Below are 23,115 nucleotides of genomic sequence, written 5' to 3'. Positions count from 1 at the left end.
CACCTCCTACTGTCCTCTCTAGGCTACTACAAGACAGACAAATAAGAGAGCTTGGGAATAGAAAGTTCTATCTGCAAAAATATGATTCTGAGAACTGGCTATAAAGTCCTGAACTATTTTTTTTTTAACTAGGCAAGTCAGTTTAGAACAAATTCTTATTTTCAATGACAGCCTAGGAACAGTGGGTTAATTGCCTGTTCAGGGGCAGAATGACAGATTTGTACCTTATAGTTAGAGAACATTGAACAGAACAAGGCTATGTCAATAGCTACATTTTTACCTAAATGCAAATAGAACCTCATAGTCCCAAACTCGACAAACCGGTTCTATCAGCAAGAATGTGCAGTGACACAGGCTTTTCCTCTTGGCAACATGCACCAGTTTGCATTAAAGGGGGAAATATCCATATGAGATGTCATGCCATGCTTGGGTCCTCCACCATTATGGAGATGAAATGTATTTCTCCAATTACTGTACAGCTTCCCCAATCGGCATTGTGTGACTCACGAGAGAGAGAGAGAGAAGGCTAGAGGTCATGATCAGATGAGCTCCTGCATTTCAGCATTTTCTTTAAAAAAAGATAGATAAACTTGGATTGTTTTGTCAGGTACACATACAGGATACTACCCTCTACAACATGACATCCACTCCAAATCAAAACTCAAAACCTACAACCTGATGTTGGACGGAATTAAGGAATCACCTGGAAGGAATACATCAACCAAGGATTATTATTCTACACAGCAAATTCTCTGGAAAACAACAGAAACCTGAAAACACCATCCAACCTGGAACTGAGTGAGTAATGTTTAGTCTGAAACTATATTTTATTTCCAAAAGCCAAGATGAAAAATACACTACATCACTTTACAAGGACTGAACGCTAAATTAAGGCTGCCAAGCTTGATACAGCTTCAATTAGCACTGACGTGTCAAGTGAGAGGTTTCAAAGCCCTTTAGCCCAACAATGGCAGAAGAGTCACACAGTTGTAACGGGATTCTTCCTGGGAAGGAGAGGCGGACCAAAATGTAATGTGGTTGAAGTTCATGTTTTTTAATAAGAAAACTAAACATGAACATAAATACAAAACAATAAACGTGGAAAAACCGAAACAGCCCTATCTGGTGCAACAAACACAAAGACAGGAAACAATCACCCACAAAACCCAACACAAAACAGGCTACCTAAATATGGTTCCCAATCAGAGACAATGACTCTCTCTCTCTCTCTCTCTCTCTGATGTTCTACTTTGTCAATGTTCTCATTTTGTACCTTTCTCTCTATACTACTCTCTACCTCACTCAATTTTTCACCTCCTACTGTCCTCTCTAGGCTACTACAAGACAGACAAATAAGAGAGCTTGGGAATAGAAAGTTCTATCTGCAAAAATATGATTCTGAGAACTGGCTATAAAGTCCTGAACTATTTTTTTTTTAACTAGGCAAGTCAGTTTAGAACAAATTCTTATTTTCAATGACAGCCTAGGAACAGTGGGTTAATTGCCTGTTCAGGGGCAGAATGACAGATTTGTACCTTATAGTTAGAGAACATTGAACAGAACAAGGCTATGTCAATAGCTACATTTTTACCTAAATGCAAATAGAACCTCATAGTCCCAAACTCGACAAACCGGTTCTATCAGCAAGAATGTGCAGTGACACAGGCTTTTCCTCTTGGCAACATGCACCAGTTTGCATTAAAGGGGGAAATATCCATATGAGATGTCATGCCATGCTTGGGTCCTCCACCATTATGGAGATGAAATGTATTTCTCCAATTACTGTACAGCTTCCCCAATCGGCATTGTGTGACTCACGAGAGAGAGAGAGAGAAGGCTAGAGGTCATGATCAGATGAGCTCCTGCATTTCAGCATTTTCTTTAAAAAAGATAGATAAACTTGGATTGTTTTGTCAGGTACACATACAGGATACTACCCTCTACAACATGACATCCACTCCAAATCAAAACTCAAAACCTACAACCTGATGTTGGACGGAATTAAGGAATCACCTGGAAGGAATACATCAACCAAGGATTATTATTCTACACAGCAAATTCTCTGGAAAACAACAGAAACCTGAAAACACCATCCAACCTGGAACTGAGTGAGTAATGTTTAGTCTGAAACTATATTTTATTTCCAAAAGCCAAGATGAAAAATACACTACATCACTTTACAAGGACTGAACGCTAAATTAAGGCTGCCAAGCTTGATACAGCTTCAATTAGCACTGACGTGTCAAGTGAGAGGTTTCAAAGCCCTTTAGCCCAACAATGGCAGAAGAGTCACACAGTTGTAACGGGATTCTTCCTGGGAAGGAGAGGCGGACCAAAATGTAATGTGGTTGAAGTTCATGTTTTTTAATAAGAAAACTAAACATGAACATAAATACAAAACAATAAACGTGGAAAAACCGAAACAGCCCTATCTGGTGCAACAAACACAAAGACAGGAAACAATCACCCACAAAACCCAACACAAAACAGGCTACCTAAATATGGTTCCCAATCAGAGACAATGACTAACACCTGCCTCTGATTGAGAACCATAGCAGGTCAAACATAGAAATAGACAAACTAGACACACAACATAGAATGCCCACTCAGATCACACCCTGACCAAACAAAACATACAAACATACAAAGCAAACTATGGTCAGGGTGTGACAACAGTCTACTCCAACCAAATAGAGAGTCCTTAGAAGCTGCCTCCTGCTGTTCAGAGGTAATTAAAATACAGTACCCTGTGTATGTAAAGAATGATAAGGCAAGACAAGATCACAAAATGAATCTCCTTATGGAAAATCAAGAGACACTTTTTGCTGACTATTACAAAAATGGGAACATCAGCAACCTTATCTTCCACACAAACCATCCCCTGGCATGGCACAGTGCTATATTAGCACACTACAACTTTGTTAAGAGAGGGGGTGTTAACCAGGGGTGGAAACTCAGGATACTTGACAACGAGGACTCTGAGTCAGCTAATAGAAATCTCTATAAGTCTGGAACAGTATTGGTACAGGGCAACCCCAAACAGTTTCAGCTGGACTTTCACCTAATCATAGAATTAGCCCAGCAGGAGAAGCTCTCCCTTGATAAAGATACCCCCACCCCGAGCGGGTCAGACCAGACCTCTTCATTATATAACCCCACAGACGATCCACCCCAGCGGAAAGTCAACCTCCCAGCACAGAGTACTACCCTCTCATTGAAATGAAGGATACATTTACCCAGCTGGAGGTAAGGCAGGTGGAGCTGCAACAGCAGGTGATTACACTCCAGTCAGCACAGACCCAGACAACAGTCCAGCACAACAACACTCTCTTAACCAGACCTGGAGAGCTGGAGGTGGAGAGAGACAAATCTGCACTCTGGACAGTGGTGAGATAACTTCAACAGGAGAAAGAGCAGGAACAGGAGAAGAACAGTGCACTTGAGGAGAGGATCAGACAACTGGAGGAGAGGTTGAGGGGGATAGCGTGTGATAGAGAACAACCCAGTAGAGAGGTGGCCATCCCCCACAGAGAAGGCAGCAGAACAAGCCCACCTCAGCACCCGACAAAAGTCTCGACACCACAGCCTCAACTTGACACCTCAATCCAGGAAGCTCTCGTGGGCGCCCTAATTGATGAGAACAGACAGACAGAGGAAAAGCCTGGCTCTGCCACACAAGTTTGTCTTCAAGCGAGGGGTCTGGGGGAAGTTGGGCAGGTGAAAAGTATATCCCCCACTACTGCTGAGCCCCCTCTTTTGCTGGACGCAGGAGACAAGTGGAGACAAAGTGACCAACTTGGCCACAGTATAGGCAGCTCCTTGCACTGATTTGTCGTTGCCTCTCCTCTGGAGAGAGCCAGGCCTGGCCGAGCTGCATGGGTTCGGGATCTGGAAGAGCCTTGGGATGGGATGCAGTTGGAGAAGGAGGACAAGGCACCGAAGAAGATGTTATGGGGCATGCAACCTACCTACCTTCTCCCTCAGATGCTCACGGAGATGTTTGGCGATGCGGACAGAGAAAGAGATGAGTTCATCAAGTACATCAGGATCATCCCTGGACACCAACTCGTCCTTGAGGGTCTCACTGAGTGCGTTCTGGAATGCTCCCTGAAGGGCCTCCTCATTCTAGCTCTCTCAGTGGCGAGGGTGCGAGTCGTTTAGCGGCATCCTTACCGCAGACCAGGTGGTTTAAGATTTCCTTCATCTCCTCTGTGAACCTGGAGTAGGAGAAGCAAATGGGGGACTCTCTCTCCCACACTGCTGTGGCCCAGGAAAGCGCTGCTTCATGGAGGCAGCCAATCAGAAAGGAAATCATGGCCTGTTCGCTAGCATAAGAGTAGAGCTGTTGCTCAAATACTAGTGAACAATGTACCAAAATGGCTATGCACACTCCGAAGTTGCCATCGTAACGCTCGGGAGTCGGAAACACACGGCTCCCGGAGTGCTGTGGCCCAGGAAAGCGCTGCTCAGAGCGGGCAGAATTGTAGCGAAGAGGAAAACAGCCAAAACAGGATCTAAACAGTAACAAACGGCTAGAACCGAAGACTGACTGAGCAGAGATTACAATCTGGCAGCGTGGAAGTGGCAGGGCTGATTATTTGTAGAGGACTTGATTATGGAACAGGTTGCAGCTGATGGGGATCTGCTCTGACTCCACCCACACAACCTGTCTCCGCCCACACAATCACACACAGAGAAAGAGAGAGAGAGAGAGAGAGAGGGGGAGAGAGAGAGAGAGATGGAGAGAGTACTATGGGAGTGGCGGCAGGTCAAGGAGACACAGGATGAGCAGTAGAGGGCGTGGCAGGAGCAGATGTAACACATTCAAGTTGTAAAAATATCTCAGGGATGATCAATGGAAACAGGATGACCCTGAGCTCAATTTCAAGTCTCATAGCAAAGGGTCTGAATATTTATGTAAATAAGACAGGGAGGTGCATGATGCCGTTTAGCTGTGTGCCGACTCTTTAGCTGTGTGTGTGTGTGTGTGTGTGTGTGTGTGTGTGTGTGTGTGTGTGTGTGTGTGTGTGTGTGTGTGTGTGTGTGTTATCACATGAATTTCCCAAAACACATTTTCATGTGCTCACGTGATCTTATGTGAAGTTAATGTGATAACATGTGATAACATGGAAAGCAACCTGTGATAACATGAAACTACACTTGAAATCATGTGATCACATGTCAAGTGTTTTCTGTGTGTTTTCCAAATGTGAAATCATGTGATTTTCTGTAATGGTCTGCTACTGAGAATGAGAGTGCTAGTTCTGGTGGTAGCAGTGCTCCCTGTAGAGCCATCTAGTTTGGAGATGAGGTTGTTCCTGGTTTTGACCTTGGCTGAATGAACTTTCACAGTCTCCTGCAGTGTCAGTCAGTGTCTGTAGCCTTGGCGATTACTTTGTTGACATGGGTGAAATACATATCTGTACTGTATTTAGTGTAGCAGGCTGCTACAGTGGGAGATTGGAATGATTCCAAGAACACAGGATGAGATGTTACTATCCTTTGTGCAAGCACTTCCAAGAGTTAATGAACAGTGAGCCTGGTGAAATTTGGGGAGCGCATCGTCAGTAGTGTACCTTTGATTCCTAGGGTGTTTCGGCCTTTCACACTGTACACCCTCCCCAAAGGCGGCCAGCGACAGGGTGATCAATCCTACGCTTGCGTCCCATTCCCAATTAGTCATAGGAGTTGCCTTGTTGATGATAGCCAACATCCCATGGGACTATGCATGGCAGGGGCGTCCTCCTCCCTGAGTCAAGCATTGTTGACTGCATACCTCCTGGCCCTCTCACTTCGGGGCCCAGCTGGGGTCTTTCCTCTTCATCCAGAGCCACTGACTGCTGCCTTCTGCCGCCTCCGATACAGCTTTGATTGCCGAACGCTGGCTCTGGCCCTTAATTCCAAGGTCTCTAAGCAGTCTGGTTGTAGATGTTGCCACAAAACCTCTGCAGCCCACCTCCACTGGTCGGACTTCTGTGTTCCAGCCATGATGCTGTGCTTCGGCAGCTAGATCGGCATAGCGCAGATGCTTTCGCTCATAAGCCTCATCTACTGAGTCCTCCCAGGGTACTGTGAGCTCAATGATGAAGACCTTCTTGAGCGAACGGGACCAGAGCACCATGTCAGGTCTTAGGGTGGTGGTTGCGATCTCCGGAGGAAACACAAGTTGCCGGTCAATGTCAGCTAGTATTTTCCAGTCGCGGGCCAAGCGCAGCTGGTCTCGCTCTAATGGTGTCGAGCCGCTCTTCGGTGGTTTAGCCCCTTCGCAGACAAAGTTTGTCCGTAAGGGGTGTGATGCTGCTGGGGGTGGTAGGGAGTTGGTGGCAGCTCGCTTGTCCTCCAGGGCGGACTCCAAGGTTTTTAAGGACTTGGTTGTGATGCCAAGTGTTGCGTCCTTGGGTGAGGCTTGTTTTACACCCTGTGAGAATGTGCCTGAGGTTGGCTGGCATGGAACAGAGGGCACAGTCCGGATCTTCACCATACCATTGGTGAAGATTAACTGGAGTTGGAAGGACGTCATATGTTGCTCTGATGGAAAAGCTCAACCGCCTCGCTTCCATGGCCCACAGATCCTTCCAGCTGATATTCCTCTTCTCCACACTGTCCCATCGAGTCCACTGTCCCTGTTTGGCAAGAGAGACTGCCTTGGCCCACCTTGCAGCCTCCTCCTGATGGCGTACTTCCTGCACTACCATCTTCCGCCGCTCTGGTGCAGTGGCCTTACTCCAAGCAGCACGGCTAGTTAGCCCAAGGCCTCCTCTCCCTTGCTGAACATGACCCACAATGTCAGCATGTCTGAGGGCTGCTTTGCCTCCTGGACTGCTTTTCCTGGTCTCCATTTGCGCCCAGTTGCCAAGGTCGGCGCGTTGTTGCTCACCACTGGGTCTCGAGATTCATTCAGTGTCATCTGGAGCCTGGTTTTTGAACACTTGAATTCCTCTGTTAGACTGGTGAGGGGCAGCTTGAGGACACCATCTCCATAGAGGCCGATGGTGGTAAGGCATCGTGGAACTCCGAGCCACTTCTTTAAGTAGCCTGTGACTCCTCTTTCCATCTTCTCCACTGTTGAGATTGGAACCTCATACACTGCTAAGGGCCACAACACCCGGGGTAGGAGACCAAACTGCAGACACCAGGCCTTTAACTTTCCAGGTAGCTGGGTGTTGTCGATGGACTGTAGGCTACTACTGATGTCTTTGCGCAGCTGTTGCACCTGGTCTTTGTCCTTCAGGCTTGCATCATACCACCTTCCAAGGCTTTTTACCGGCTGCTCAGACACTGTTGGGATTTGGTCATCTCCGATGAAGAATTTCAGGTCAGAGAGTACTCCCTTCACAATCGAGATGCTGCGTGACTTGGATGGTTTAATCTTCATACGGGCCCAGCTGATGTTCTCCTCGAGTTTTCTGAGCAGTCTCCTGGTGCATGGGACAGTGGTAGTCAATGTTGTAATGTCGTCCATGTAGGCTCTGAGTGGAGGGAGGCGGAAACCAGAGTCGACTCGCTGTCCACCAGCAACCCATTTTGAGGATCTGATGATAACCTCCATTGCCATTATGAATGCCAACGGAGAAATGGTACATCCTGCCATTATACCTACATTCAGGCACTGCCATGAGGTGGTGAACTCTGAGGTGGTGAAGCAGAACTGCAGATCCTGGAAGTACGACTTCACCAGGGTTGTGATGGTGTCCGGTATGTGGAAAAATCTGAAGGCAGACCACAGGAGTTCATGGGGCACAGAGCCAAATGCATTGGCGAGGTCGAGAAAGACTACATGGAGGTCCCTTTTCTCCACCTTGGCCATTTGGATCTGGTGCCAGATCATGCTGGAATGTTCCAAGCAGCCAGAGAACCCTGATATTCCTGCCTTCTGTACAGATGTATCGATGTACGCATTCCTTTGCAGGTACTCGGCCATCCTCTGGGCAATGACCCTAAAGAAGATTTTACCCTCGACATTCAGTAAGGAGATTGGGCGGAATTGGCTGATGTTCACTGCATCCTTCTCCTTAGGGATCAGGACCCCGCCTGCCCTACGCCACACTTTGGGTATTATCTTATTTTTCCAAGCTGTTCTCATAAGCCTCCAGAGGAACCTCAGGACGTCTGGTGCGTTCTTATACACTTTGTACGGGACTCCATTTGGCCCCGGGGCTGATGCTGTTCTTGCCCCTCGAACTGTGTTTTCCACCTCTTTCCATGTCGGAGGGCTGGTCTCAATATGATGTTCCGGGGGTTCAATGGGTGGGATATCTGATGGGATGGCCAGATGTTCATGTCGCTTTGAGTCAAAGTTTGTTGTTCTCAGGTGCTCCTCTAGGTCTTTCTTTGTTGTTTTTAGAGCTCCACTTTTTTCCTTCGTGAAGAGACTTTTAAGGAACTTGAAGGGATCTTTATAGAATCGAGTTCTAGTTTGTTCTTTCTTCCTTCTGCGTTTCCGTAGGTTCTCTGCTCTACGGAGGGATGCCAACCGGGTTTTGATATCAGCCTGAAGTGCCTCTATGCCCTCCTTCTCCACTTCCGAGGCCTTCTTCTACTGTTTCTTAAGCTGTCGCCTTTCTTGAACGAGGCGCTTGATTTCTTGTTGCCTCCTGGAAACTGGTGGGGTTGGAACCTTTCTCTCGCCTTTTGCCTCTTCCACTCCAAATCTTTCTGTCCCGTACTCATAGATAATGTCCCCCATCCTCTCCAACTTCTTCTCCACTGTGCCTCGAAGTTTCTCGAGGGTCAAGGTAAGGTCAGTATTCACTGTTTCCCACAACTTCTTGTCACTGGCGCCGGGCCACTTCACATATGGTCTGTGCCCTGGTAGTCTCCTCTCGACTGCAGGTCTGGGAGGCTCGGTGAGTTCCACTCCTGTTGTTGATTCCACCTCAGTTGTTACTTCGGTGCTTGAGTTTACGTCCTCCATGACAGTGGTACTGATGCACTGCAAACTATGGTTTGCGTCCAGTTGCTGTGCTTCATTCGACTGATTTGATCGCTTTCGCAGAAAGTAATCAATGCGAGGCATCTGTCTCTCTTTACCCAAACACCCCTTCTTCCCCTGGTGGATCCTCAACCCATGGTGTGATGTAACTTTCCTCCAACCACAGACACATACCTGCATCTGTTTGTGGCCCGCTGTTGCAGCAGAACTTGTGACAGTTGCTGTGGTGTTCTCTTGTGCTGTGCTCTCATTACTCGTATGAGAATGGAATAGGCCTAAGAAAAAAGTGAAAAATCGAATGTACAAAAATTCAAGTACAGATTTACATATGTATAGCTAGCCTGGGTAGGGAGCCTACCAGTTTGTTTGAGTTTTCATTCCACTCCTTGTTCATGCTTAGCATGACACATAGTACAATGAGTGGAATTTCAGCAAACATGGTGTATGTTAGCAAAACAGGCTCTGGATTTCAGGCTAACGTTTGAAGTTTTACTATGTATTTTTGTCGTAGGTCCACTTGACGTGAGCACATCCATAATCGGTGCTTTAATCCTTTTTGCCATTGCTTCTTATCAAGCAACGTGTTTATTTGTCGGCTGGTTTGTCTTGTACCCGAGGTTTCCAAAAACTCACTCATCACACATCCCACTGGGCACAGACATCAGTTCAACATCTAGTTTTGATTGACATTTGGTTCAGTTGTCAACTAACATGCATTCAACGTGAAATCAACAACAAATGTCACCATGTCATAGGATTTAGTTTAAAAGTTGGGTGAAAATAATATGAAATGCCTTTACGTTGATGACTATCGATTTTGGGGGTTGAAATGACGTGGAAACAAGGTTGATTCAACCAGTTTTTGCCAAGTGGGATTGTAGGATAAGCAAGCTAGAACCATAGATGAAAGGGCGTGAATTAAAAGTATATTGTCATCTTTGCTACCACTGTTGCAACCTGGTCTCAGGGCAATTCGTAGGATTTGGTACATTTAGTATGATATATTAGCTTTTGTTAGGTTATGGAATGGAATGGAAAAGCAGCATTATCATATGAATTAGAGGGTGTATAGTATCATACATCTTACCCTGTCGTATAATAGAATACAAATTGGATAAAGTAACCGGCAGGTAGAGCTAGTGCATGCAGGATGAGTGGCAGTGTCTGAGAAATTATGTACAATTAGTAGCATTTCAATTACAAGAGAGAAAAGAGAACAACAATTATATACAAAATAATTAGTAAAAAAAAACAATCAAAAGGGCACTTTGTTCATAGGAGGGCAAAAGGGCAGGTGCCCCAGCAACTCTATGGCTCTATCTGTGCTCGTGTGTGTGTGTGTGTGTGTGTGTGTGTGTGTGTGTGTGGTAAGCAGAGAGACGGAAGAGGATGAGAGACATCCCACTCCCTCATTTTTTTACTGGTTCATATACAGTCAACTAAGCAGACCTGACCTAACTGCTAATGCATTAGTGCCTTTGCGAGAGCCACCCCATTAACACACACACACCCACACACACACTCTCTCACACACACACACACACAACAACAACAACAACAACAACAACAACAACTGCGATCAACCATGGCACACACCTGTCACTTCCCCTCGTGTCAGTGGTTTATTTATTTTATTTGACAGTTTAACAAATACATAGACACAGTACACATCTAGACAGAGATAATACAACAAAGTCATGCTCCCTTGCTGCAAAGCCACTATTGCCCTCTCTGGGACAAATAATGCTGAAAGTTGAACTTGAGGCCCATTGAGTGTCATTAGATACAGTATTTTGCTTGTCATGCATGTCTTCATCTCACTCTAAGGATCAGAGGCTGCGTTTAAACAGGCAGCCCAATTCTGATCTTTTGGCCAATTACGTGCAAAAGAGCTGATCTGATTGGTCAAAAGACCCATTTGTGAGAAAGATTTATCAGAATTGGGCTGCCTGTGTAAACGCAGCCAGGAAACAAGTGCGACTACATTATTAACTTTCACTTCTCTTCAAAGGTCACCTCAACCTTCACCTTCTATAAATTACCTTTCTAGATCTGGCTCATGATGGTGAAGAGGCGTACGTTCCCTCTACTGATAGCTTCTGCTCTGGCAGTCATGGTCTACGTCATCTTCACATTGCCCAGGTACCGTGAAGCCTCTGCCGTATGATCAAGAAATAAAAGTGCCAAAGGGAGAACATTGTCTGGGACACACATTTCTGCTGTAGAAATACAACATCTGTCCATGATTCCTCAGGTCACAGCCAGGCAACCACCAGCACCTCTATCCGCACCACATCTCTGACCAGTCCATCACACCTGTCAACGACACCAAACACTTCATGGTGGGGGCCTACAAGGAACATCGTTTGGAGGGAAGCTCCGTACGCATCATCAGTATCTTCAGACGAGACTCTGTCCAGCCTCTGTACTGTGTGTTCTACTGTGGGACTCACTGGGCTAATGGAATGAAGGCTGAAGTCCAGATGCATTCTGATCATTTTGGTATCTGCCATTTGCTATTTGGTTTTAGCCCTGCACTGACACACCTGAATCAACACCCGAATCAAAGAAAGGGGCTTGGGGATTCGCTGATTGGTTTGTTGACTTGTTGATTTAGTTTACACTATACAGTAAATATATGTATACAAGTATACAAATATACAAGTTGACGCCGAGCTCGCTCAGAACCAAACCTTCCTCCGCATCCAGAACCTTGTGAAAAGGGAGGAAGAGGAGTTTCAGTCCAACTTCACTGTCTGTTGGTCCAATTTATTTGGCAATAATAACAACGTGCTTCAGGTCACCCAGACTCTGGAGATGTACAAGTAAAGTGAGTATTGATTAAGTGATTGGTTGATTGACTGATGGATTCCTTGATTGGTTAATTGATGGATTGGTTGATTGATTGGTTAATTTATTGATTGGTTTGTTGGTTAATTGATTGATTGATTGGTTGTTTGATTGATTGCTATGTTGCAGGTTGTTGGGAGTGCAGCATGTTGTAGTGTATAACACCAGCTGTGGACCAGACCTGGAGAGACTGCTACAGAGTTACACACAGGAGGGCTTTGTTGAAGTAGGAATTATTTATTTCACCTTTATTTAACCAGGTAGGCAAGTTGAGAACAAGTTCTCATTTACAATTGCGACCTGGCCAAGATAAAGCAAAGCAGTTCGACACATACAACGACACAGAGTTACACATGTTTGTAAAACAAACATACAGTCAATAATACAGTACAAACAAGTCTATATACGATGTGAGCAAATGAGGTGAGATAAGGGAGGTAAAGGCAAAAAAAGGCCATGGTGGCAAAGTAAATACAATATAGCAAGTAAAACACTGGAATGGTAGATTTGCAGTGGAAGAATGTGCAAAGTAGAAATAAAAAATAATGGGGTGCAAAGGAGCAAAATAAATAAATAAAATAAATACAGTAGGGAAAGAGGTAGTTGTTTTGGCTATATTATAGGCGGGCTATGTACAGGTGCAGTAATCTGTGAGCTGCTCTGACAGTTGGTGCTTAAAGCTAGTGAGGGAGATAAGTGTTTCCAGTTTCAGAGATTTTTGTAGTTCGTTCCAGTCATTGGCAACAGAGAACTGGAAGGAGAGGCGGCCAAAGAAAGAATTGGTTTTGGGGGTGACCAGAGAGATATACCTGCTGGAGCGCGTGCTGCAGATGCTATGGTGACCAGCGAGCTGAGATAAGGGGGGCTTTACCTAGCAGGGTCTTTTAGATGACATGGAGCCAGTGGGTTTGGCGACGAGTATGAAGCGAGGGCCAGCCAATGAGAGCGTACAGGTCGCATTGGTGGGTAGTATATGGGGCTTTGGTGACAAAACGGATTGCACTGTGATAGACTGCATCCAATTTGTTGAGTAGGGTATTGGAGGCTATTTTGTTAATGACATCGCCGAAGTGGAGGATTGGTAGGATGGTCCGTTTTACAAGGGTATGTTTGGCAGCATGAGTGAAGGATGCTTTGTTGCGAAATAGGAAGCCAATTCTAGATTTAACTTTGGATTGGAGATGTTTGATGTGGGTCTGGAAGGAGAGTTTACAGTCTAACCAGACACCTAGGTATTTGTAGTTGTCCACATATTCTAAGTCAGAACTGTCCAGAGTAGTGATGTTGGACAGGCGGGCAGGTGCAGGCAGCGATCGGTTGAAGAGCATGCATTTAGTTTTACTTGTATTTAAGAGCAATTGGAGGCCACGGAAGGTGAGTTGTATGGAATTGAAGCTTGCCTGGAGGGTTGTTAAAACAGTGTCCAAAGAAGGGCCAGAAGTATACAGAATGGTGTCGTCTGCGTAGAGGTGGATCAGAGACTCACCAGCAGCAAGAGCGACATCATTGATGTATACAGAGAAGAGAGTCGGTCCAAGAATTGAACCCTGTGGCACCCCCATAGAGACTGCCAGAGGTCCGGACAGCAGACCCCCCCTTTGACACACTGAACTCCATCAGAGAAGTAGTTGGTGAACCAGGCGAGGCAATCATTTGAGAAACTAAGGCTGTCGAGTCTGCCGATGAGGATGTGGTGATTGACAGAGTCGAAAGCCTTGGCCAGATCAATGAATACGGCTGCACAGTAATGTTTCTTATCGATGGCGGTTAAGATATCGTTTAGGACCTTGAGCGTGGCTGAGGTGCACCCATGACCCACTCTGAAACCAGATTGCATAGCAGAGAAGGTATGGTGAGATTCGAAATGGTCGGTAATCTGTTTGTTGACTTGGCTTTCGAAGACCTTAGAAAGGCATGGTAGGAGAGATATAGGTCTGTAGCAGTTTGGGTCAAGAGTGTCCCCCCCTTTGAAGAGGGGGATGACCGCAGCTGCTTTCCAATCTTTGGGAATCTCAGACGACACGAAGAGAGGTTGAACAGGCTAGTAATAGGGGTGGCAACAATTTCGGCAGATCATTTTAGAAAGAAGTGGTCCAGATTGTCTAGCCCGGCTGATTTGTAAGGGTCCAGATTTTGCAGCTCTTTCAGAACATCAGCTGGCTGGATTTGGGAGAAGGAGAAATGGGGAAGGCTTGGGCGAGTTGCTGTGGGGGGTGCAGTGCTGTTGACCGGGGTAGGAGTAGCCAGGTGGAAAGCATGGCCAGCCGTAGAAAAATGCTTATTGAAATTCTCAATTATAGTGGATTATCAGTGGTGACAGTGTTTCCTATTTTCAGTGCAGTGGACATCTGAGATGAGGTGTTCTTATTCTCCATGGACTTTACAGTGTCACAGAACTTTTTTGAGTTTGTGTTGCAGGATGCAAATTTCTGCTTGAAAATGCTAGCCTTGCCTTTTCTAACTGCCTGTGTATAATGGTTTCTAGCTTCCCTGAACAGCTGCATATCACGGGGGCTGTTCGATGCTAATGCAGAATGCCATAGGATGTTTTTGTGTTGGTTAAGGGCAGTCAGGTCTGGGGAGAACCAAGGGCTATACCTGTTCCTGGTTCTGGTTCTAATTTTCTATAGCAGGCGGCAACGGTGAGCGACTCGTTTTTAGAGAGGTGGATTTTTAAAAGTAAAAGTTCAAATTGTTTGGGTACAGACCTGGATAGTAGGACAGAACTCTGCAGGCTATCTTTGCAGTAGATTGCAACACCGCCCCCTTTGGCAGTTCTATCTTGTCTGAAAATGTTGTAGTTTGGGATGAAAATGTCAGAATTTTTGGTGGTCTTCCTAAGCCAGGATTCAGACACAGCTAGAACATCCGGGTTGGCAGAGTGTGCTAAAGCAGTGAATAAAACAAACTTAGGGAGGAGGCTTCTAATGTTAACATGCATGAAACCAAGGCTATTACGGTTACAGAAGTCATCAAAAGAGAGCGCCTGGGGAATATTAGTGGAGCTAGGCACTGCAGGGCCTGGATTCACCTCTACATCACCAGAGGAACAGAGGAGGAGTAGGATAAGGGTACGGCTAAAAGCAATAAGAATTGGTCGTCTGGAACATCTGGAACAGAGAGTAAAAGGAGGTTTCTGGGGGCAATAAAATAGCTACAAGGTATAATGTACAGACAAAGGTATGGTAGGATGTGAATACAGTGGAGGTAACCTAGGTATTGAGTGATGATGAGAGAGATATTGTCTCTAGAAACAGCATTGAAACCAGGAGATGTCATCGCATGTGTGGGTGGTGGAACTAATAGGTTGGATAAGGTATAGTGAGCAGGACTAGAGGCTCTACAGTGAAATAAGCCAATAAACACTAACCAGAACAGCAATGGACAAGGCATATTGACATTAAGGAGAGGCATGCTTAATCGAGTGATCAAAAGGGTCCAGTGAGTAGTGAGGTTGGTTAGGGTCACAGCAATTCAGACAGCTAGCCGGGCCATCGGTAGCAAGCTAGCATAGGATGGAGGTCTGTTTTTAGCCACCTCGTGCGTTTCCGCCGGTAGGATTAGTGGGGTTCCGTGTGGTAGGGGGGATCAATACAATTCGCAAAAAAAAATATATATATAGTTATAGAGGCCCAAGAAAAAATAAATAAAAATAAATAAATTGTCTGATAGGTCTATTCAGATAGCAGCCAGCCGATAAGACAGCTAACGATTAGCGGACCGCAGATGGGCGTTCAGGTAACGTTGCGACGGAGGAGCCAGCCGGATAACTCCCTCGGTCGATAACGTCGGTAGTCCAGTTATGAAGGCCCGGTGGGGCTCCGCGTTGGCAGTAAAACGGGTCCGGATAGGTGATTGTAGCCCAGGAGTGACTGATGGAACTCTTCAGCTGGCTAGCTCCGGAATAATTAATGTTTGCTCCGGAATCGACGTAAGCCGATAGTCACACGGATAGCAGCTAGCTAGCTGCGAGATCCAGGTATAAATGTCCAGAGTTAGCGGTTGCTAGCTTCTGGCTAGCTTCTGGGCTAGCTTCTGGCTAGCTTCTGGTTAGCTTCTATGGAGGATTACAGATTTGAGGTAAATAATACTTTCTTTTAAAAAATATATAAATTGGTGGGGCGGGTTGCAGGAGAGTGTTTTGAAGATGAGTTTAAGGAAAACAAAAAATATAGTCTGAACTGCTATGCCATCTTGGAATTAATTGATTGGATGGATGGACAGATAGATGGGATTCATTAACTGACTGATTAATTGACTGCAGGTGGTGCCCTGGCCTATCAACCAATACATGAACCCGTCCAGTGGGTGGCAGCCCAGTGAACATGGAGGGGACATCCACTACTATGGCCAGTTGACCACTCTAAATGACTGTGTCTACAGAAATATGTATCAGTCACGCTATGTACTGCTGAACGACATCGATGAGATTATAGCTCCATACCAGCATCAAACCCTGCCCCAGATGATGGATGTACTTCAGAGGCAAAACCCAAAGGTAGGGGGAGGACTCAGGGAAGTACTGTGTATGTGTGTTAAGGTAGATCATTACGTGTGTGTTGTGCATATGTTAGGCTGTGTTTACACAGGCAATCCAATGCAGATTTGTTTTCATCAATTATTTGGCACATCTGATACAAATGTGATATTTTCCCCAATTTGTTAACAGCATTTTCTGATCTTTGGTGATTTTAGTTGATAATCATTTTGTTGACCAATTACATCAGATCTTCTCACATCAGATATTTTTTTGAATCGATTTAATTGGTCAAAAGACTAATTAGCTAAAGATTTGGGTTTGGGCTAACTGTGTAGAGATTTGGGCTACCTGTGTAAACTCATGGAATCTTATCTTTTGAGTTTTGATACCACAATCGTATGTGGTTCTCATCCTCAGTCTGGACGCTCAGATCAGAATTGTTGTGCTATGAAGTGTTTGTTTTTGCACATGACCTGCCATTATCAAGATAACCACTCCAACATTTAAAGGAACAGTGACAGGAAATTCATGAGCAAAGCGTTTGTGTGCTATTTCATATGCTACATCAGTGTGAATGTGCAAGTCTGATATGAGTCCAAATACAATAGTGTGGACAGTGAGAAAAATAGATCAGATATGAAGAAAATAAATCTGAATTCATTCTCTCTTTCACCTTCTCTCACCCCAACCTCCATCTCCCCAGGCTGAAGTGTTCCTCATAGAGAACCACTATCGCATCTACCACCCCTCCAAGATGATAGTACGGCCCAGGTTAGAATCTACCACCTCTCTAAGATGATAGTACGGCCCAGGTTAGAATCTGCCACCCCTCCCAGATGATAGTACGGCCCAGATTAGAACCTGCCACCCCTCCCAGATGATAGTACGGCCCAGATTAGAATCTGCCACCCCTCCCAGATGATAGTACGGCCCAGGTTAGAATCTGCCACCCCTCCCAGATGATAGTATGGCCCAGATTAGAACCTGCCACCTCTCCCAGATGATAGTATGGACCAGGTTGTAGTCTACCACCCCTCCAAGATGGTAGTATGGCCCAGAGTAGTTTACTAAGAAGCTAGCTAGATGTACTCAGGGTTTTCTAAAGCTAGTCAGCTTCAGTTAGGTTCACATTCCAGCTCAGGCTTCATCCCTATTACGACAGTGGATATTGCTTGTCCTCCTGCTTCTCACTCTAGCAGACTTAGAACTGTGCATGCATGTCGCACGTGGCTAGTCGAACTCTGAACTTTTCATTGAGACAATGCTGAAACATAAATCCATGGGTGATTCAGTGCCACATTTAAATTCTTTCCAAAATCAACATGAAAGAAAAGCTATCTTGCAAATTCTGCAGATTATGGAGTGAAAAGGGTTATTAGAAGTGCCGTCTTTCTTGTATTACGTATCGTTCATGCTGTTTTTTGGTGTGTTTATCAATGCACAAGCACCTTTTTTCCCCTCTCCAATAAATAAAATCATTTTATAAAGTCATACAAAAGTTATACTGTGAGTGAAGTTTCAAATGCATCCTGTCATTACCAAATGTGATTGGTATTTTAATATTACTATTTTTTTACACAAAAAAGTATTTGGTTAATACAATATTTAATCAGTGGTCCTCTTCAAATCAAAGGGATGATGGGAACCTGATCTCATTGGTCCTGAACTCACGGCTCAGACATTTCATTCAGGATAAGTAGAGTTAGCCCTGAGTTAGCCTGCCTCGGAGCAGTTTAGTTCCTAAGGATACTTTGCCATAGAAATGTACCTGGATAAAAGGTGAGCCACATTTGTGTGAGTGGTTATCTTGAGTTGAGCTCAGAGTTTGTAGTATAGGGCTCTGGTTAGAATCTACCAACCCTACAAGATAAATGTATGAGCCTGGTTAGAAAAGATTACAACCTCTGTCTAACAACCCTAGAGCAGTGGAGCAGACGTCGGTCCACTCTGTCTAACAACCCTTCTGTGTCTCTGACCCCAGGACAGTGGAGCAGACGTCGGTCCACTCTCTCTAACAACCCTTCTGTGTCTCTGAACCCAGGACAGTGGAGCAGACGTCGGTCCACTCTCTCTAACAACCCTTCTGTGTCTCTGACCCCAGGGCAGTGGAGCAGACATCGGTCCACTCTGTGCTGCGCAACTTCGGGCAGACAGTGAAGGTTCCTCCTAACGTGTGTCATATCATCCATGTCAGAGTTCCTCTACGAGGAGGACTGACCAAGAAGGAGCTGCATGAAGACAAGAGGGTCTGGGACTACGAGAGACAGCTGGTTCCTAATGTAGATAAAGCATTGGAGAAGGCAGGACTACTGCGCAATATCTTTTCCTAGTCATTAATTAATGTCGATTTTATTCTTTGATTGCTAATATATTCATTTGGAATTTGAGAATCATAGCTGGAGTAACGTTTGTACTATTAAAATTGGGCTATTATTCTTCTGGGAATTACCGATAGTGACGTGTTCTGATTTTACTTTGTAAATGGGGTTTATATCCGGAGAATTTTAGTTATTCGCAATAACATTAGTGGTTCAGTGGTAGACTTCTCGCCTGCCACGCGGGAGGACCGAGTTCCGTTCCCAGTCATGGCGCTGGCTGAATTCAGAGTATTTGATTGTAAATAATCTATTTGTATGTTTTGCCTGGAAAGTTATGGTCGCTAGTGTTTGTATAAGAGATAAATTGAACGTTTTCAATAGATTGTTTAGGTTAAATTGATAGACTAGTTCAATTTAAAATAATATGAAGCGAATTCTGGTGCAAGAAGATGTCTGTTCACTAAATTATCTGCTGGAATAATGTATTGAGAATTGGGTCGTATTTAAGTTACTGTATCAATAGAGAAGACAGTTACCTAAGTTAAAGACACTCTGAATGATAGCGGGGAGAGAATGGCGATAGGAAGTGATTACCGAAATGTTTTTCATTCTTATAGATTGACTGACGCATGTTAGAATTTTGGCGCTGCGTGTGTTATTTTTAAAGAAATAGGATACATTTCATAAGTGTGGAGAGCAAAGAGAAGAGGAAGTTATAAAGTTGGGTTTTAATCTTACGATAGAGGTAAGGAAAAACGTTGAAATGAGAGGGGTTATATTTTTGCCCACTGGGGGAAAAAGAAATAGGAAAGTTTAGTTGAAAGTATGGAAGAGAGTTAGTTGTTATGTTGGCTACTAATTGTCAGGGAAAGTGGCTGGAGGCAGGTAGATTGTTGTAGAATAACGTAAATTTGCGTTATTAGTTTGAATATACAATAACCTTACTCTAATTGTTTTGACCGTTGTTCAGGTAAAAACAATTCTGTATTTCTAGCAGCTGATTCGCTAGGTGGGCATCATAGATTTGTGGCGTAAATATTTACTGTATTAGGCTATGAGAATTGGGAGACTGGATGTCTGAATCATAAAACATCGTAAGGATAGATTCTGATGGTTATTGATTCTTGGTTTGATTGTTTAAGTAACACCAGTTAATTTGAGCAGGAAAGTTTAACAGTATAGTATGTTTCCATTATGTGGAACAATGTCAGGTCATTAAAGATGGTTGCTGGATTGAATAGTACGCCAACCTGTTGACAGAAGACTGAATGGGTATGAATGTTGAAAAGCAAGATTGGGCCAAAGACTAAACTAGTATGTTAAGTGGGGGAGTATCATAGATTTTAATTATGGATGTGCTATAGTAGTGAGTTTTTGTGTAGTTTGTTATTTGCATGAATTTATCACTGTATCATCTGCATACATTGGAATTTCAGACCCTGTACAGAATAAAGGAAGATCATTAATGGATGTGCTGAACAGTATTGACCTTTGTGGATATCAGTGGGGGGAAAAATATGTTTATTTTAATTTTTTAGATGATGAGACAGCGCCACCTTTTGAAGGATTTTAGATTTGTTTAAAAAAATCAGGATTGGTTTTTACTACATTTATATCGACAGATTGAAATTATTAGGTTGCTGATTAAGAGTTTTTTTAGGAGTTGATTTAACTTAATTAAACATTGTATCATACATATACATTGATTTGATTAAAACGTGTGATTAATGATTTGAGGTACAGTGGAATTATCATTAGGTTTGGTTTATAGTTTCGCGTTTGAGTTTCTGAATCGATGTAGTGTAAATGAATACTAAGAGTTTTTGTGTTTTCTCCGGGAAAATTGATATTTCACTGTCTCTCTCTGGAATGTTTCCAGGGAATATACTCTTGGGGAGAGTGAGTGAAATTGGGGCCATAAACTACCACATTGAAGGGGGCACTCACCACATTGGGATTGTAATGAGTTTTTATTTTCTGACTTTTCATTACACACGCAAATTCTTTTGATAAAGGAATGTTCTGGGAACATGGAATTACGAAAATGTTTGGAACTAGTTGATTATTGTTTGCAAATTGTTTTATATAGTGAAAAACACTGCTTTGAATGGTTTTGTATGACCTATGACCTTCTGATGACTTTCCGTTGTGGCTTGATCACCCACATTGGAAAGCCATTTGGATAATAAATTAGGGTCATTTGTAATACTGCTTTCAAAATAATTTGTGTAATTGGTAAATATGTTTCTTAATCTATATTTGTAATTTGGACCAGTGTGAAGAGGGAGTAGGGCATTTGCTTTTAACTAAGGGTATGCTGCTTTAAGTCTATTTTCCTATGACCATAGGGATTAAATCATTTTTCTTTGGAGTTTTTTTTCTTCAGTTTAGTGTTTTTAATTTGATTAGGATTAGCTGAAATGTTGTTTTATATTTGTTTTCAGTTTTGTTTTACATTACTCTCATACGGAGAGATGTGTGTAAAACATGGGGGAGGATTCAGGATTCAGTTTTTTTTAGGGTTTGAATTGAAGTTATATAATTTAAGTGATATGTGAAGGAGTGTATTGTATTGTTGTGTTTGTTTTGTTCTATTCCCGAGAGATATAGGTCTAATGTCTTGATCCTTGGCTCTACGATGGAGTTGACAGTGAGATGGGGAGTATAAACCAATTTGAAAGAATAGTTTCAATAGAATGTTTTGGATATTCTCTGTGAAATATGTTTAGATATGTGTGTTAAGAATAATTGGTAAAAGTAATAATTTATCATGTAGTTAATGAACTGAACTAAACTGTTGTTCTGATCTGTTCTTTCGAGGTTATCATGAAAAGTGACATCAGACGGTATCTTAATGCATGGAAGAGATCATTTGGACCGAATGGTGTGTGTACCTCAAAACCCCCTCTACCTGGCTGAAGAAGAGAGACAAAGGCATTGAAGGAGGCTTTCCAAACCACTTCTACCGAGAGAAAAGAACCAAGCCAGAAATTGGTGTACAGTATCAGATCTAAGCTATCAACTGCTTTTCTTTCATGGTTCTGTCATACTGTGATGAGTCCACTTGGAGTGATCATGGAGAAAGATCTGTTCTAACATTTTCTTATGATGCTGGTATGTTGGTTGACGAATGGACAAGACATGAGTGGTAAAGATGAGACATTGAAATTGGGACATTATCATGGGCCGTCCACTTTGAACTGTAAAGCTATCTGAAGAAAAACAAAGATGCCAGAAGATGCCGTGCCTGTGTAAGGGGGGTTTAATCAAACTGTGCCATTAAAATTGTTTATACTTTTGTGGTATCAGATTGATTGAAGAGGTCTACACCATGTAAATTGTAGTAATTTAGATTAAGAATGCATTGAGATACTGATCTGTATTAAAATCATGATTAAAAACGTTAATAGTAGAATTATGGGATAATTATACTGTATGTAAATCTGCTAATATTGATGTGTGTTAAATTGAGGTTTTTACTTTAAGTGATAATGACCCATTTGAATCACTGAGGAATGTTGGATAAATAGTTGGGTTGTTACTTATGATTTGGAATATGAATGATTTCACTGCCCTATGCTCTATTCCTAAGTATATTTCTGAGCATGAGTACTTAGAGGGATGTCTGTCCTATATGTTGTGAGGAGGCCGGTGTTTAGACACTGGTTCTCATGTAATTTAAGGAGCATTTATATGTTATGTTTTTATTTTCCTCAAATGGATTATTCTGTGTTATTAAACATGTGCAAGTTTGTCTTGTAGAATAAAGGTTGTAAACTTAGTTTCAGAAGGGAGAAAGCTTACATATAAGCTAAGGTATTTGACATTGAGGGGATTTGAATTTTAAAATATTGAGTATGTAATTAATATTCTGATTCTTCAAAAGGGACTGAGTCCCTTGAGAGGGGAATGTCGTGGAAGATTCAGAATTTGTTGGTAACATATGTAAGATGTTTTATATTCATCAAATGTGTGTAAGTTAATTCTCATCAGAATGGTATTTTTGTATAATACTGTGGCGAGGTTGCAGTTATCTGTTCTATGTCAAGACTAAGTTGCATGGGCCGCTGAAAGGGGAGAGGTCAAAGTGTCATCATGTGTAAACATATCTTTCACTCCCTACCTTTTTCTAGTGGGGAAAGGAGGGTGGCAGTGTCTGGAATCATTCTATGCTCCCTCTAATGTTGTTTCTATCTTAACCTATAGCCTCATTCTCCTCTCCGTGAGTTTGTCCAGGAGTTTGTATTTAGAGTGGGTTGTATCTAAATGACAATTTGATATATGCCTGTTGATTTGGAGGATTGGTTTATGGTTCTGGGGTTTGGGAAAGGAGACAAAGCTGAACGATGAATTATGTCTATGCTGTCTGACTATGTGTGATCTTTGCTATAAAGGATCCCATTTTGCCATTGTGTGGGGACTCTCAACTTTTCATTAGAGATACTGAACTGTTGAAAGTCAAAATGCTATAGAGCTTATATAATTAAAGATGGACTTTTATAACTAACTCTGACTTGTGTGTGTGGTTTGCTCCC

General features: G+C 43.3%; 1 protein-coding gene across 1 annotated transcript; it reads left to right on the top strand.

The window, feature by feature from the left end:
• The first annotated feature begins 419 nt into the window (after positions 1 to 419).
• On the top strand, positions 420 to 23,081 carry LOC109879734 (uncharacterized). The gene is made up of 9 exons (XM_031792253.1): positions 420 to 798; positions 10,983 to 11,074; positions 11,187 to 11,539; positions 11,598 to 11,757; positions 11,912 to 12,008; positions 16,047 to 16,280; positions 16,966 to 17,033; positions 18,244 to 18,258; positions 18,343 to 23,081. The coding sequence occupies exons 2-9, from the start codon at positions 10,992 to 10,994 to the stop codon at positions 18,590 to 18,592; spliced, it is 1,260 nt and encodes a 419-aa protein (XP_031648113.1). The 5' UTR covers positions 420 to 798; positions 10,983 to 10,991; the 3' UTR covers positions 18,593 to 23,081.
• Positions 23,082 to 23,115: the final 34 nt, after the last annotated feature.

The sequence above is a fragment of the Oncorhynchus kisutch genome, linkage group LG16, assembly GCF_002021735.2.
Source record: "Oncorhynchus kisutch isolate 150728-3 linkage group LG16, Okis_V2, whole genome shotgun sequence".
In the NCBI taxonomy this organism is placed as follows: Eukaryota; Metazoa; Chordata; class Actinopteri; order Salmoniformes; family Salmonidae; genus Oncorhynchus; species Oncorhynchus kisutch.
The sequence above is the reverse complement of the archived record's forward strand: the minus strand, read 5'-3'. Positions and strand labels throughout refer to the sequence as shown.